At 38.3% G+C, this 15,656-nt stretch overlaps 1 protein-coding gene across 1 annotated transcript in view; it reads left to right on the top strand.

The window, feature by feature from the left end:
* LOC107532937 (complement receptor type 2) overlaps positions 1-15,656 on the top strand; it is a 228,524-nt gene that overhangs the window by 11,594 nt on the left and 201,274 nt on the right. The window contains exon 3 of the mRNA XM_087828192.1: positions 8,567-8,755. Within this exon, the coding sequence (XP_087684318.1) occupies positions 8,567-8,755 (189 nt within the window). The remainder of the gene's footprint in view (positions 1-8,566; positions 8,756-15,656) is intronic.

Below are 15,656 nucleotides of genomic sequence, written 5' to 3'. Positions count from 1 at the left end.
AGTATAAAAGAGAAAAACAAACACCACATGATTTCACTTATAAGTGGAGTCTAAATAAACACACAAAACAAAGAAACAACACAAGAACAGACTCATAGAAACAGTGAATAAAGATATGGTTGCCAGAGGGGAGGTGGATGGGGGGATGCATGAAAAAGGTGAAGGGAAATATTATTGTGATAAATTTTCACCATGACAGTTGATGGTAGAGTTAGTTGGATGATCTCATGGTAAAGCATAAAATTTTCAAATCACTATATTGTATACCTAAAACTAATACAATCGATAAAATGTTATATACCAACTATAGTGAAATTAAAAAAAAAGAATTGGAAAACCTAAGTAGAGGATCACTAGTAAGGAAATTTAAGCAGTAATCAAATACTTCCCCTTAAAAACAAGTCCAGGCTCAGATGGCTTCATTGTTTAATACTGCAACACATTCAAAGAAGATTAAATACCAATCCTTCTCAAACTCTTCCAAAAATTTCAATAGGATGGAGTACTTTCTTTTTTTAAAAAATTATATCTTTATTGATTTCAGAGAGAGGAAAGGAGAGGGAGAGAGAGAGACAGAAACATCAATGATGAGAGAGTCATTGATCGAGCCCACAACCTGGGCATGTGCCCTGACCGGGAATCGAACCCTGATCTCCTGGATCCTAGGTCGATGCTCAACTTCTGAGCCACGCCTGGCCGGGCAGGACGGAGTACTTTCAAACTTATTTCATGAGGCCAACTTTTTCCTCATAACAAAACCAGTCAAGGACAACACACAAAAAAGAAATATATAGGCCAATATCTTTGATGAGCATCAATGCAAACATTGTAAACAAAATACTGGTAAATCAAATACAACTATACATTAAAAGTATCGCATATCATGATGAAGTGAAGTTCATTTCAAGGATGGAAGGATGATTAAATACTCACAAATCAATCAGTGTGATGCACCACATTAACAAAACAAGAGATGAAAATCACATGATCACTTCAAGATGCAGAAAAGGCATTTGACAACATACAACAGCTACTTATGACTAAAACACAATAAAATGGGTAGAGAAGCCAAATATCTCAACATAATAAAGGCATGCTGTGACACTCAGCTAATGTCATAGTCAGTGGAAAGATATTTCATGTTAATAGGTTAGAAGATTTAGCATTGTTAAAATGGCCATATATGTAAAGCAGTATACTGAAATCTTTTCCTGTAAAATCAGGAACAAGACAAGGATGCCCATTCTCACCACTGTTATTCAACAGAACACTGGAATTCCTAGCCAGAGAAAATAGGCAAGAAAATGAACAAAAAGGCATCCAAATTGGGATGGAAGAAGGGAAGCTATCACTATTTGCATATGACAAAATTCTCTGTATAGTAAACCCTAAAGACTCCACCAAAAGACTTTTAGAGAAAATGAACAAATACAGTAAGTTGCAGGATATGATGTTGGCTGTAGGCTTGTCATTTATGACCTTTATTATGTTGATGTATGATCTCTCTATTCCCACTTTGCTGAGAGTTTTTACCATAAATTGATACTACCTTTTGTCAAATGCTTTTTCTGCATCTATTGATATGATCATGATTTTTGTCCTTCATTTTGTTTATATGATGTATCACATTTATTAATTTGGGAATATTATCTCAGCCTTGCATCCCTGGGATAAATTCCACTTGGTCGTGTTGTATGAACTTTGTAATGTATTGCTGGATCTGATTTGTTAATATTTTGTTGAGGAATTTAGCAAGTATGTTTATCGGGTATATTGGTCTGTAATTTTTTTATTTTATTTTTTTTAGTTTCTTGATTTGGTTTTGGAATTAGGATAATACTGGCCTCATAAAAGGAGGTTGGAAGTCTTCCCTCCTCTTGAATTTTCGGGAATAGTTTAAGTAGATTAGGGGTTAATTCTTTCAGTGTTTGGTAAAACTCTCCTGTAAATCCATCTGGTCTCAGATTTTCTTTACTGGGAGTTTTTTGATTGCTGCTTCAATTTCCTCAGTTGTTATTGACATATTCAGGTTTTCTGATTCTTCCTGATTGAGTTTTGGACGATTGTCTTTTCCTAGGAATTTATCCATTTCACCCAGGTTGTCCAGTTTGTTGGCATATAGTTTCTCCTGGCATTCTCGTGGTGTTTTCTTTGGATTCTTTCTATTTCTGTGGTGTCTGTTGTTACTTCACCTCTTTCATTTCTGATCTTATTTATTTGGGTCCTCCCTCTTTTTCTTTATCAGTGAGTCTGGCTAACGTTACATCAATCTTTTTGTTTTGTTTTCTAATATATCTTTATTGATTTCAGAGAGAGGAAAGGAGAGGGAGAGAGAGAGATAGAAACATCAATGATGAGAGAATCATTGATCAAGCCCTCAACCTGGGCATGTGCCCTGACCAGGAATCGAACCCTGATTGCCTGGATCCCAGGTCAACGCTCAACTGCTGAGCCACGCCTGGCCGGACCGTTACATCAATCTTACTTTCCTGTTCAAAGAAAAAGCTCTTGGTTTCATTGATCTTTTGTATTTCGTTTTTAGTTTCTGTGTCATTTATTTCGGCTCTGATCTATATTATTTCCTTAGTTCTACTTCCAGTTGGCTTTTTTTGCTGTTCTCTTTCTAATTCTTTTAGTTGTAGTGCTAGATAATTTATGGGAGCTTTTTCTTGTTTCTTGAGGTATGCCTGTAATGCTATGAACTTTCCTCTCAGGATTGCTTTTGCTGTGTCCCATAGATTTGGGGTTGTTGTCTATTTATTTTTGTTTGTTTACAGGAAGTTTTTTATTTCTTTCTTGATCTCTTTGGCAAACCATTCATTGTTTAATAGCATGCTACATAGCCTCCATGTGTTTGAATATTTTTTAGGTTTTCTTTAAAGCAGTTGATTTCTAGTTCCATGCCATTGTGATCTGAGAAGATGCTTGATATGATTTTAGTCTTCATGAACTTGTAAACACTTGTGTTTGTGCCCTAATATGTGGTTTATTTTTGAGAATGTTCTACCTGCACTTGAGGAGAATGTATATTCTGCTGCTTTGGGTTGAAATGTTCTGTAAATATCAATTAAATGCATTAGATCTATTGTGTCTTTTAAGGTCTTTGTTTCCTTGTTGATTTTGTGTGTGAATGATCTATCCAGTGATGTCAGTGGGTGTTAAAGTCCCCCTCTATGGTTGTATTGCTGTCAATATCCCCCGTACAGCCCGCCAAGATTTTTATATATTTAGGTGCTCCTGTATTATAGACATATATGTTTATATGGGTTATATCCTTCTGCTGGATCAATGCCTTTAGTATTATATAGTGACCTTCTTTGTCTCTTCTTATGTTCTTTATTTTGAAGTCTGTTTTGTTAGAAATCAGTATTGCTACCCCAGCTTTTTTTTTTTTCATTTCCATTTCTCATGGAGTATTTGTTTCCATCCCTTCATTTTCAGCCTGCATGAATCTTTTGCTCTGAGGTGGATCCTTCGTAGACAGCATATATATGGGTCATATCTCTTATCCACTCAGCTACCCTGTGACTTTTGATTGGTGTATTTATTCCATTTATATTTAAGATTTTTATTGATATCTATTTATTTTACTCCATTTTCCCCCTTTATGCCTATGTACCTTTCTGTCAATATATTTTTCTTCTTAGAGCAGTCCTTGTGGCATTTTTTGCAGTGCTGGGTTGGTGGTACTGAGCTCCTTTATCCTTCTTTTGTTGGGGAAGCTCTTTATTTCCCCTTCCATTTTAAATGAGAGCCTTGCTGTATAGAGCAGTCTTGGTTTCAGGTTCTTGCTTTTCATTACTTTGAAAACTTCATGCTAATCCCTTCTGGCCTGAGGTGATTCTGTTGAGAAATCTGCTGACAATCTTATAGGCATCTCTTGTTGGTCACTGATTGTCTCTCCTGGAGCCCTTAATATTCTCTCTTTGTCCTTAACATTTGCCATTTTGATTGTGGTGTGTCTTGGAGTGGGTCTCTTTGGGTTCCTCTTGTTTGGTGCCCTCTGTGCTTTCTGAACTTGGTAGGCTTTCTCCTTCGCCAGCTTAGAAAAGTTTTCTGCCGTTATTTCTTCCAACAGGTTCTCTCTCCCTTGCCTCCTTCCCTCCCCCTCTGGCACCCCTATTGTGCACATTTTGTTTTGTTTCATGTTGTCCCACAGTTCTCTTAAACTGCCCTTATGCTCTTTGAGTATTTTTCCTGCTTGCTGCTCTGGTTGAGTTGTTTTCCTACCTTATCTTCTAATTCACTTATTCAGTCCTCTGCTTCATTGAGCCTACTTTTAATTCCTTCCAGGGTATTCTTGATGTTAGATATAGTATTCTTCATTTCTGCCTGGTTCTTACTCCTAATATCTATATGCTTTTTCATTGCTGATGTAGCTTTCGCTAAGTTCTTTGTATTTCCCATTAAGTTCCTGGAAGTTCCCTTTAAGTGTCTTGTGGCTGTCACTAATTTCCTAGAACACATCCAGTAATAATAGTAAGGATGATGATAATAATGGTAATTGTTTTTTAAAAGCCAGCCAATTTAATTTTGTCTGGGCAGATTATTTTTTCTCAGGCTTACGATTTTGTATGCTGATTTGGGGCCTCCTGGGAGGCACTTTAGTGCAGCCAATATCAGGAGCTATGTAGGTTTGTCTCCTGGTTTCTTTATGTAGCTGGTTGGTCTGAGGTTCTTTGTGGACCACTTCTACCTGTCATCTACTTTGCCTCCCCCTTCTGGTTGCCTGGTCTTACTCCAGCATCTTCTGAAGACAGTCTTTAGGGTGCAGGCCAGCTGTATAGCTATTGCCATTGGACCTCTTACTAAGAGACTTCAGTGTCAGGCACTCACTGTGGGGAAATTAATCTCTGCTTCAAAGCCAACTCCTCAGTCCCTACCATATTCTCTAGCTCTAGTTTCCTCTAAAATGACCTGGTACAGGTTCAGATTGAATTGCGACTGTTGTCTTTTCTGTATGGGCAGTTTTAGGTGTCCTTGGCTCTGTGCAATAGATCAAAAGAGACTCTCATGAGCACGTTACCTGCCCAGGCCCCAGAAGGGGTTTTAAGTACTTCTTCTGGTTCCCAAACTATAGTCCTTGAGAATCTTACTCTTGAAATATTCCCCTTTGAGAGAAATTTTGCAATGTATGCTAATCAAAATATATTTATATATCCTATGCTGATGTTTTGTAGAGGTTTGCCAAGGAAATTCAGCCTCAACAACTTCAGAAGCTGCCCCTGATTTGTAAGGGATAAAAAAATCAGATTTGTGTGTCTGAAAGGAAGACAAAGAACATAAGGACAGTCTGGGAAGAGGCAGGCAGAAGTGGAACTGACATTTCACCTTCTATGGGACAGGATCATTCTTGCAGCAGAATATGAGTAGTGACCAGCCCCTTTCTCCACCCCCTTTCCCCTCAGCTAATTGGAACTCAGTCTGGTGATAATATTGAGTTTTGTACAGCACTGTTTGAATTCAAAGATATAAAAGCATTGATTGTATCCAGAGATCAAAACTCGCTCATATTTGGTATGTGCTTCGAGGGGGGTGGGGCACTTGGGCCTTGGGGGTACATTCATGTAATCCAAGACTCTTGAACTTTCTGATGGAGTCTTCGATATTTTGTGTATATGAAACTTTGTTAATATATTGTACACTTTGTTGGCTGTGTGAAGTAAACTAAAACTCTAATGAACACTTTGGAGTCCATGTTAGTGTGGGTAGGAGACCAAAGTGGGAAGGGCTTTAGGGCACTGATAAAAGCACTTGTGTACTTTTCAGTCCTGTGTAATGTTTAGTTCTGGCAACCGAATCTACACTGTTAAATTATGGCAATATTTGCACTGGTGAATGAGTACATAACTGTATGATCACTCTCTGCAAATGCCACTTTTAAAGCTGTTAATAGACTTTGCACCTTTTCTTTGGCAAGGATGTGTCATATTTAAATTTTTACATTCGTTATGGCTACAGGTAGAACTGGGGAGGGGGGAATGTAATTTTTTATGGAATTTTGATATGAAAAGAAACTAGTCATTTATTTATACAATAGTCTTGGCTCAAAAAGTCTTTTTCAGACTCGGTATTCCTAATGTGGGATGTGACTTTATTTTATTTTTAGTAGCAAATTTGGATGTAGACTGACAGACATAGCTGAATGTCTTAATAAATTTAAATTTGAAGGTAAAAAAAAAGAAATATTCCCCTTTGAGCTGTTCTCTCTTCCCCCATCAAACTGTGCCCAGTGGTGGGTATCAGGGGCTTCAGTGAGCTGGGCCACCCCTTTTCTGGTGGAGGTGGTGCTCTATCCTGCAGTATAGGCAGGCGTGTTCTACCGGTACTTTCCCAGCTCTTGTTGGCTGAACAATGCAAACACAAAACCGGGCTTTTGCTGATCTGCCTCCCCAATATAAGCCAGGAAGGTAGATGCCATGGGGTGCCAACCAATAATAAAAACATAAAGTAACAAACGGGCAGAAAACCAGCTTCTTTAGGATGTGGCATCCTTGCACCACAGGTCCTAGCAGAAGGGATTACAAAGTTAGCCCCATGCAGGTTCGCTCACACAGGTGATCTCAGTAAAGATGTGGCCATGATTCCCTGCTCTGCTCAGCATCCCGGCTCTCTTCAGAGCAGATCACAATCCCTACTGTGCCTCGCGGGCAGCTTCAGTCTCTCTCTGGTGGCGAGAAGTCTCACTTCCACTTTCTTGCACCATACAGTTCAAATGCTTTCTGGGGCTCTATACAATGCTGTACAGGAAAGCAGGTGGTCCCATTAGTTTACTGCTGGGGCAGCCCACAGGCCCCTTTCTATTCTGAGGCCACACACTGTGCGACACAGCCTTTCTTGCAGTCAGCACCAGGATTGAATATCTCCTGTTGAAGCTGCTGCCATTAGGCGTGTTCTTCCACTGGGAAGGTTCAGACCCCACCTCAAAGGCAGACAGCTCTCCTGGCTCCCTCTGCTCGATGTGCATGGGCTCTCCTTCCCTTTTCCATTGCTGAGGCTTTGAGATCTCTGCTTCTGGATGCCAGTCTGAAACTGGACACAATGGGTCTGGGCTGCCTGTCTCCACTTGGGCCAATTAAGCAGAGACAGAATTGAATCATATATGAGTGTTTATTCCAATAATGCTGGCAGTATGGGAGAGAGCAGCAGGATTTGAGCACATGAAATCTGCTCTGCTCTCTCCTTAATAGCTGGCTGATTATATAGGGATAAAGAAGAAAGGCTGCATGCAAGGGGGGAAGGGGTGAGAGGATGGCTACAGAGCCTGTCATTCCTGTGTCTCTTTCCAGGATCTTAAAGTCAGATAAAAAAGAAGTTAACTTTCAATGGGGTTAAAACCCAGCTCTGCCAGTTCCTGGGACCTGAGAATGGTCAGTATTCCAGAGGCAAATTTCTAGAGGGGTCAGTCTCCAGGCACAGCAACTAAATCAAAGTGCATTCTGTGCTTTGTCTCGTATCAAAATACATTTTCTTTCGTGAGCAAAGGACTCCTCCAGGTCCCATCGTGTCTTATCTTTTTACAGCCCTGTTTTTCTTCTTGCAGCACATCCTCCAGTTTCCCAGGTTCTGAAGAAAACCTCCTGATCTATAGTTAGTACGGTGAATAATCATTAAACAACTATGGTCCTATTCCTTTTAGGTGCCTTCCCCCCTTTCACAATCACTGTCAGTAGAGCATGATCAACATCTATGCCCCCAACAAGTCCCCCCTACCAAGGGGAGGGACCTTTGCAGCCTCTAACCCTCAGGTCTTTGAGCCAAGCATGGCCTTTGTGGGGGGACTCTCCTGTTCCACCCCTTCCCCTGTCCTACCAGTCTCTACTATGTTTCTTCAGTGCTCCTTCATCAAAATATATCCAATCAGCTATATTTCCCTTGTTTTTACTAGCTGCCTATGCAGTATTTTAGCTGTAAATCCAGTCCATGGTTGGAAGCAGGGACACTCAGCCTCTTGTTAGAGTGCCACCATTTTTGAACTACTCCAATTTTATATTGTCAACTAGTTTAGTCCATATTTATTTTGATCGATTAATTCACAACTCTTGTGTAATAGTCAGCACTTACCATAGCATTCTTTGAGCACCACTGGCCAGAGTGCAGTGAAAAAGGAGGCACGTGATCCTTGATCTTTAGGATCTTGTCTCCTGAGAGGAGACTGAGCCTGAAGTGAGAAGTCATCATTAGTTTGCCTTTCAGACTGTGGAAGAGCAATCTGATCGAGGGCTATAAAGTCTTCCTAGGGGAGAAGGGTGTGGGAAATGAACTCAGAAAAAATGGGAAGGATGCATACCTATAAATATATTTTAAAGCCAAAATTATTTCTCCTGTCTCTTCAGTTTACTGTTGAATGAATATTCAGCTTATTCCCAAAGTAAGCAAAAGCTAATAGATCTTATTTAAAACAAGCATCGCTTACAGTTTGGTAAAATCCTGGCACAATCACTTCCAGTTTTCCCAAGGACCTTTCCATTCATTCTGTACTCCTTGCCTGCTCTCAGGCCTTAATCTGGGGTTTGTGAAAAAGAGAAAATAATTTACTTTCATGTTCTTATTCTGTTATGCCCAGATGAATGTGAAGACCCACCGAAATTCCATTCTATGGTACCCAAGGGTAATATTACACCCCCTTATAATATTGGGGTTGAAATAGACTATGAGTGTCTCCCAGGATATATTCCTAAGGATCCTCCTCTTCCGACCCGTATTGTTTGTGACAAGAATGCTACCTGGACAAAGATCATGGAGGCATGCACAAGTAAGTACCCAAAACTTTTATTTTTATTACTCTAAAGTTTTTCACACATTGTACAATGTAGATTGCACTGTTACAGTGATGGTTTCCTCAGGTGGATGTAGATTTTTAATAGCCATGTATTTTTTCAGGCTTTGAAATTCTCCAGGAAATTTTTTATTAGACTATTGTTATTTTGGGCTAATGTGAATCTTAAGTTTGGCCATTAGTGACAACATGGATGGCCCTTGAGAGTAGCGTGCTCAGCAAAATAAGTCAGAAAAAGCTAAGAACCATATGATGTGACTCATATGTGAGATACAAAACTGAAACTCGTAGACATAGACAGGTTTGGTGGTTATCAGAGGGATGTGGGGGTGGGGTAAAGGGAAAAGGGGACCTAATATATGTGACAGAAAATGAACTGACTTTGGGTGGTGGGTACAATGCAATAAACAGATCATGTATCATAGATTTGTACATTTGAAACATGTATACATTTATTAACCAATGTGAATCCAATAAACTAAATAAAAATAAAGAAAAAAATATTTCCATGAATTTAGTAGAGCAATGTATAGCTTTTATTTTATTCAAATCTCTTTTGATATTGTATACAATAACAAATTCGGAAGTGGGTGGGGCAGACAGGATGAAAGAAGGTGAAGAGAATAGCCAAAGAGCATATATGCTTATCCCATGGACTCAGACATCAATGTGGTTAGGGCCAGAGTGGTAGAGGGGTAGGACTGGGTCTAGGTAGATGGGTTCTAAATGTGAAAAATGGGGAACATGTGTAATAATGCTAACAGTAAAAAAATTAAACAACTCATCAGAAAATGGGCAGAGGAAATGAAAAGACATATCTCCAAGAAGACATACTTATGGCTAACAGACATTTGAAAAGATGCTCAATATCACTAATGACCAAGACAGTGAAAATCAGAACCACTATGAGATCCCACATTATACCAGTAAGGATGGCTGTGTTCAAAAGTCCAACCAACAAACAGCATGTGTTGGCAAGGATGTGGAAACAGTGGAAGCCTTGTGAGCTGTTGGTGGGATTGCAAATTGGTGCTACCACTGTAGGGTACTCTATTGATATTGCTTAAAGAAGTAAAAATAGATCTACAATACAACCCAAAAACTGCAATTCTGGGTATTTATCCAATTAATTGAAAAAATACATGGACACATATGTTCCTTGCTGCATTACCCAGGATGTGAAAGCAAACTTGGAGTTCATAATTACATGAATGGTTAAAGAATTTATGTATATACACACACACACACACACGTACTGGAATATTGCGCTAATATAAAAAAGAATGAAATCTTGCCATTTGCAAAAACATACATGGCCTTAGGGTGTATTGTGCTATGTTAAGTAAGTATAAAAGAGAAAAACAAATACGATATAATTTCACTTATATGTGAAATCTAAATAAACACACAAAACTAAACAACACAAGAACAAACTCATAGAAGCAGTGAATAAAGGGATGGTTTCCAGAGGGGAGGTGGATGCGGGGATGCATGAAAAAGGTGAAGGGAAATATTATTGTGATAAATTTTCACCATGACAGTTGATGGTAGAATTAGTTGGATGATCTCATGGTAAGGTATAACATTTTCAAATCTATATTATATACATAAAACTAATACAATTGATAAAATATTATATACCAACTATACTGAAATTAAAAATATAAGAATTGAAAAACCTAAGTAAAGGATAACTAGTAAGGAAATTTAAGCAGTAATCAAATACTTCCCCTTAAACACAAGTCCAGGCCCAGATGGCTTCATTGTTTAATACTGCAACACATTCAAAGAGGATTAAATACCAATCCTTCTCAAACTCTTCCAAAAATTCAAAAGGAGGGAATACTTCCAAACTCATTTCATGAGGCCAACTTTTAACTGATAACAAAGCCAGTCAAGGACAACACACACAAAATAAATATACAGGCCAATATCCTTAATGAGTATCAATACAAAAATTGTAAACAAAATACTGGTAAATCAAATACAACTATACATTAAAAGTATCACATATCATGATGAAGTGAAGTTCATTTCAAGGATGGAAGGATGATTAAACACTCACAAATCAATCAGTGTGATGCACCACATTAACAAAATAAGAGATGAAAATCACATGATCACTTCAAGATGCAGAAAAGACATTTGACAACATACAACAGCTACTTATGACTAAAACACAATAAATTAGGTAGAGAAGAAAGTATCTCAACATAATAAACGCATGCTGTGACACTCAGCTAATGTCATAGTCAATGGAAAGATATTTCATGTTAATGGATTAGAAGATTTAGCATTGTTAAAATGGCCATATATGTGAAACAGTATACTGAAATCTTTTCTTGTAAAATCAGGAACAAGACAAGAATGCCCATTCGCACCACTGTTATTCGACAGAGTACTGGAATTCCTAGCCAGAGAAAATAGGCAAGAAAATGAACTAAAAGGCATCTAAATTAGATGGAAGAAGGGAAGCTGTCACTATTTGCATATGACAAAATTCTCTATATAGGAAACCCTAAAGACTCCACCAAAAAACTTTTAAAGAAAATACACAAATAAAGTTAGTTGCAGGATACAATATCAGTGTACAAGAATTCATCGTGTTGGTACATATTTTGAAAAATTTCCTATATTGGGTTTTTAAAAATATGTCTTCATTGCTTTCAGAGAGAGAGAGAGGGAGAGAGATGGAGAGAGAAAGAGAGACATCAATGATGAGAGAGTCATTGATCGGCTGCTTCCTGCACACCCCCAACTGGGGATCAACCCCTCAACCCAGGCATGTGCCCTGACCAGGAATCAAACTGCAATCTCCTGGATCCGAGGTCAATGCTCAACTGCTGAGCCACACCCGCCTGGGCTATTCTTACATATTAACAACAAAATATCACAAAGAGAAATAAAGCAAAGTATCCTATTTACATTGGAACAATCAAAATAAAATACATAGGAGTCAACAAAGGATGTGAAGGAACTTTATACTGAAAAGTACATTGTTGAAAGAAATTGAAGAAGACCAGTAAATAGAAAGATATTTCATTTATCTTTCATGTTAATGGATTAGGAGATTTAGCATTGTTAAAATGGCCATATATGTGAAGCACTATACAAATTTAATGCAATCACCATCAAAATTCCAATGGCATTTTTCAGAGAGATAAAACAAAATTTTATATAATTTTATGGGCCTACAAAAGACTCTGAATAGCCAAAGCAATCCTGAGAAAAAAGAAAAAGCTAAAGATATTGTAACAGTGAATAAAAACTTCATAGTACACTGACTAACCATGAAATGGAATTAGAATAAAATGTACAGACAAACTGATAAAAGGAATTCACACACTAACAGTTTCCTTATGAGCATATTACAGGCATTAGCAGTCCCAGTTTCTGCTTGTAGAAGATTCGGCCTTGGCCAAGACTTCATGGCTGATGCAAGGTTGCCCAACTGCAGGAATTTAGCTAGCACTGACCAGATCCAGTATGCTGACATCAAAGATCCATATGGCCCTGTCAGGTGTGGCTCAGTTCGTTGGGCACTCTCCCATGTACCAAAGGGTTGCCTGTTCTATTCTGGAGATGGCACATGACAGGGTTGCTGGCTTGATCTCTGGTAGGGGGAGTGCTGCAAGCAACCGTTCAATGTTTCACTCTCCCATCCATGTTTCTCCCTTTCCCTCTCCCTTCTGCACAGCAAAAGAAACTGTCAAAAGACAAAAAGGCAACTGCCCTGGCCAGCATGGCTCAATGGTTAGAGCATCAGCCCTCACACTGAAGGGTTGTGAGTTTGATTCCAGATCAAGGGCAGGTACCTGTGTGGCAGCTTCAATCTCTGGCCCCGGTTCAGGTGTGTGCAGGAGGCAACCAGTGGTTGTGTCTCTCTCACATTGATGTTTCTCTCTCTCCCTTCCTTCCTTCCTCCCTCCCTCCCTCCTTCCTACTCCCTCTAAAACTTAATGGAAAAAATATCCTTGAAAGTGGATTAAGAAGAACAACAAAACAGGCAATCAACTGAATGGGAATAAGTATTTGCAGAGGATACCTCTGATAGGGGCTAATTTCCAAAATATATAAAGAACTCTTACAGTTCAACAACAACAAACTCTGATTAGAATAGGGGCAGAAGACCTGAATGGACAATTACCCAAGGGAGACATACAGATGGCCTTCCAATATATTAAAAGATTCTCAACATCACTAGTTATTAGGGAAATGCAAATCAAAACCACAATGAGATACGACTTCACACCTGATAAAATGTCTATTATTAGAATGACAAGAAATAACAAGTGTTGAGAATATGGAGAAGAGGGAACCCTCATGCTCTGCTGGTGGGAATGTAAATTGTTGCAGCCACTATGGAAAACAGTATGGAGGGTCATCAGAAAAAATTAAGAATAAAAATTAAGAGGTGGGTATCTTCTGGGTATCTACCAGAAAAAATTGAAAACACTTATCAAGATATATGGAACCCTATGTTCATTGCAGCATTATTCACAATAGCTAAGACATGGAAACAACCTAAGTGTCCTTCAACAGATGATTGGATAAAGAAGACTTGGTATGTATATACAGTGGAATAGTACTCCGACCTAAAAAGATTAATTATTGCCACTTGCAACAGTATGGACGGATCTTGAGAGGATTATGCTAAGGAAGTAAGTCAGCCAGGAAAGGACTAAAACTATGATTTCACTCATGTGGGATATAAAGCAAAAAGCAACACATGGACACAAGGAAACCAGCAAAAAACCCCACCTCCCAGTTCCAGACAACCAAATGGTGGTTGCCAGAAGGGAAGGGTGGTGGGGAGGAGATGAAGAGGTTAAAGGCAGGTGAAGGAAGGAGACTAAACTTCACAGTAGAGCAGGCAGATGTCCTATTATAATGTTGTGCACTTGAAATTTACATAGTGTTATTAACCACTTACCCCAATAATTTTAATTTCAAAAGAGTCATATAATTTTTATTATTTGATAGAATTATAAAAATATGTATATTTAAAATTTAACATCAATCTGATATAAGACTAATCCAAGGAGTAAGAAAAGAGAGGTTTTGGGGATAAAGTAGATCTATCTCCTTTCTTCCATCCTTAACCTTATAGGAGAGGCCTCTGCATTCTTTTAGCCTTTAGTGCTTTACCTGATGTGTCTCCATGATATTATTTTACATAATAGTTCTTTCATATTCGTTAGGTTTTCAAGCCCACAGATAATTTCAAGGAAGAGGAGTGGATGAAGTAGAAATTACACTATTCTAGGAAGAATTAAAGCTAACCCAAAAAAATCCAGAAATAAGAAATTCTAATAGCATAGCAATATAGTAATTCAGCTGAAACAGCTAGGTCAGAGAACTTTTGTTGCCAAGCATGATTCACTGATTAGTGAAACAAGAATAAATTCTATTTTAAATAATGTTAAAGTTATAAATTTTGATATATAATTGACATCTATTAACTTATTAAATGCTCAGTTCACTGATATAAAATATATGACATGAAGTCTTATATATTTTTAAAGTTTATTTTATTGTTGACAGTATTACAGATGTCCCTCATTTTCCCCCCTTTCTCCCTTTCCACCCAAATGCCACCCACCCCAGTCCTTAACCTGTCTTTTGTCTGTGTCCATGGACTGTGCATATATACTTATAAATTCTTTGGTTAATTTCTTCCTTCCCTCCTTCCCGCCTTCCCTCTGGTTTCTGTCGTACTGTTTCATGCTTCCATGTCTTGTGGTCCAATCTTGTTTGTCAATTTATTCTGTTCTTTTGATTCTACCTATGAGTGGCATCATGTGATATTTGCCTTTTTCTGACTGGCTTATTTTGCTTAGCATAATATTCTCCAGGTCGATGCGTGCTGTCCCAAAGGGTAAGAGATCCTTCATTTTTAAAGATGCATAGTTTTCCATGGTATAAATGTCCCACAGGTTTTTTGTCCACTGATCTACTGATGGGGACTTCTGCTGTTTCCAGGTCCTAGCTATTGTAAATAGTGCTGCGATGAACTTAGGGGTGCATATATTCTTTCTGATTGGTGTTTCAAGATTCTTAGGCTATATTCCTAGAAGTGGCAGTTCCATTTTTAATTTTTAATTTTTTTGAGGAACCTCCATACTGTTTTCGATTGTGTCTGCACCGGTCTGCATTCTCACCAGCAGTGTACTAGGGTTCTTCTTTCTTTACCTGTTCGCCAGTGCTTCTCATTTGATGGTTTGTTGATGAGAGCCATTCTGACATGTGTGAAGTGATACTTCATTGTGGTTTTAATTTGCATCTCTCTGATGATTAGTAACTTTGGGCATTTTTTCAAATATCTCTGGGCCATCTGTATGTCCTCTTTGGAGAAGTATCTTTCAGGTCCTTTGCCAATTTTTTAATCAGGTGGTTTGCCTCTCTCTTGTTGAGTGTATGAGTTCTTTGTATATTTTGGAAATTAGCCCTTTTTCAGATGTAGCCTTTGCAAGTATGTTTTTCCATACCGTGGAGTCCCTTGTATTTTGAGGATGATTTCTTTTTCTGTGCAGAAGCTTTTCATTTTGATGTAGTCCCATTGGTTTATTTTTATTTTCCCCCTCTTCTCTAATTGGATGTATCTTTGAAAATTCCGCTGTGTGACATATCTCTGATTTTACTGCCTATGTTTTTTTTTGCAGGATTTTTATGATTTCATGACTTACATTTAGTTTTTTATCCATTTTGAATTTATTCTTGTGTATGGAGTAAGTTGGTGGTCTGGTTTCATTTTTTTGCGTGTACCTGCCCAATTTTCCCAGCATCATTTATTGAAGAGACTGACTTTACACCATTGTATGCCTTTGCCTCTCTTGTGAAATATTAATTGACCATAATGTCATGGGTTAATTTCTGG

This window comes from Miniopterus natalensis, chromosome 19 (genome assembly GCF_054644295.1).
Source record: "Miniopterus natalensis isolate mMinNat1 chromosome 19, mMinNat1.hap1, whole genome shotgun sequence".
Lineage (NCBI taxonomy): Eukaryota > Metazoa > Chordata > Mammalia > Chiroptera > Miniopteridae > Miniopterus > Miniopterus natalensis.
This window is presented reverse-complemented; position numbering and strand designations above follow the sequence as displayed.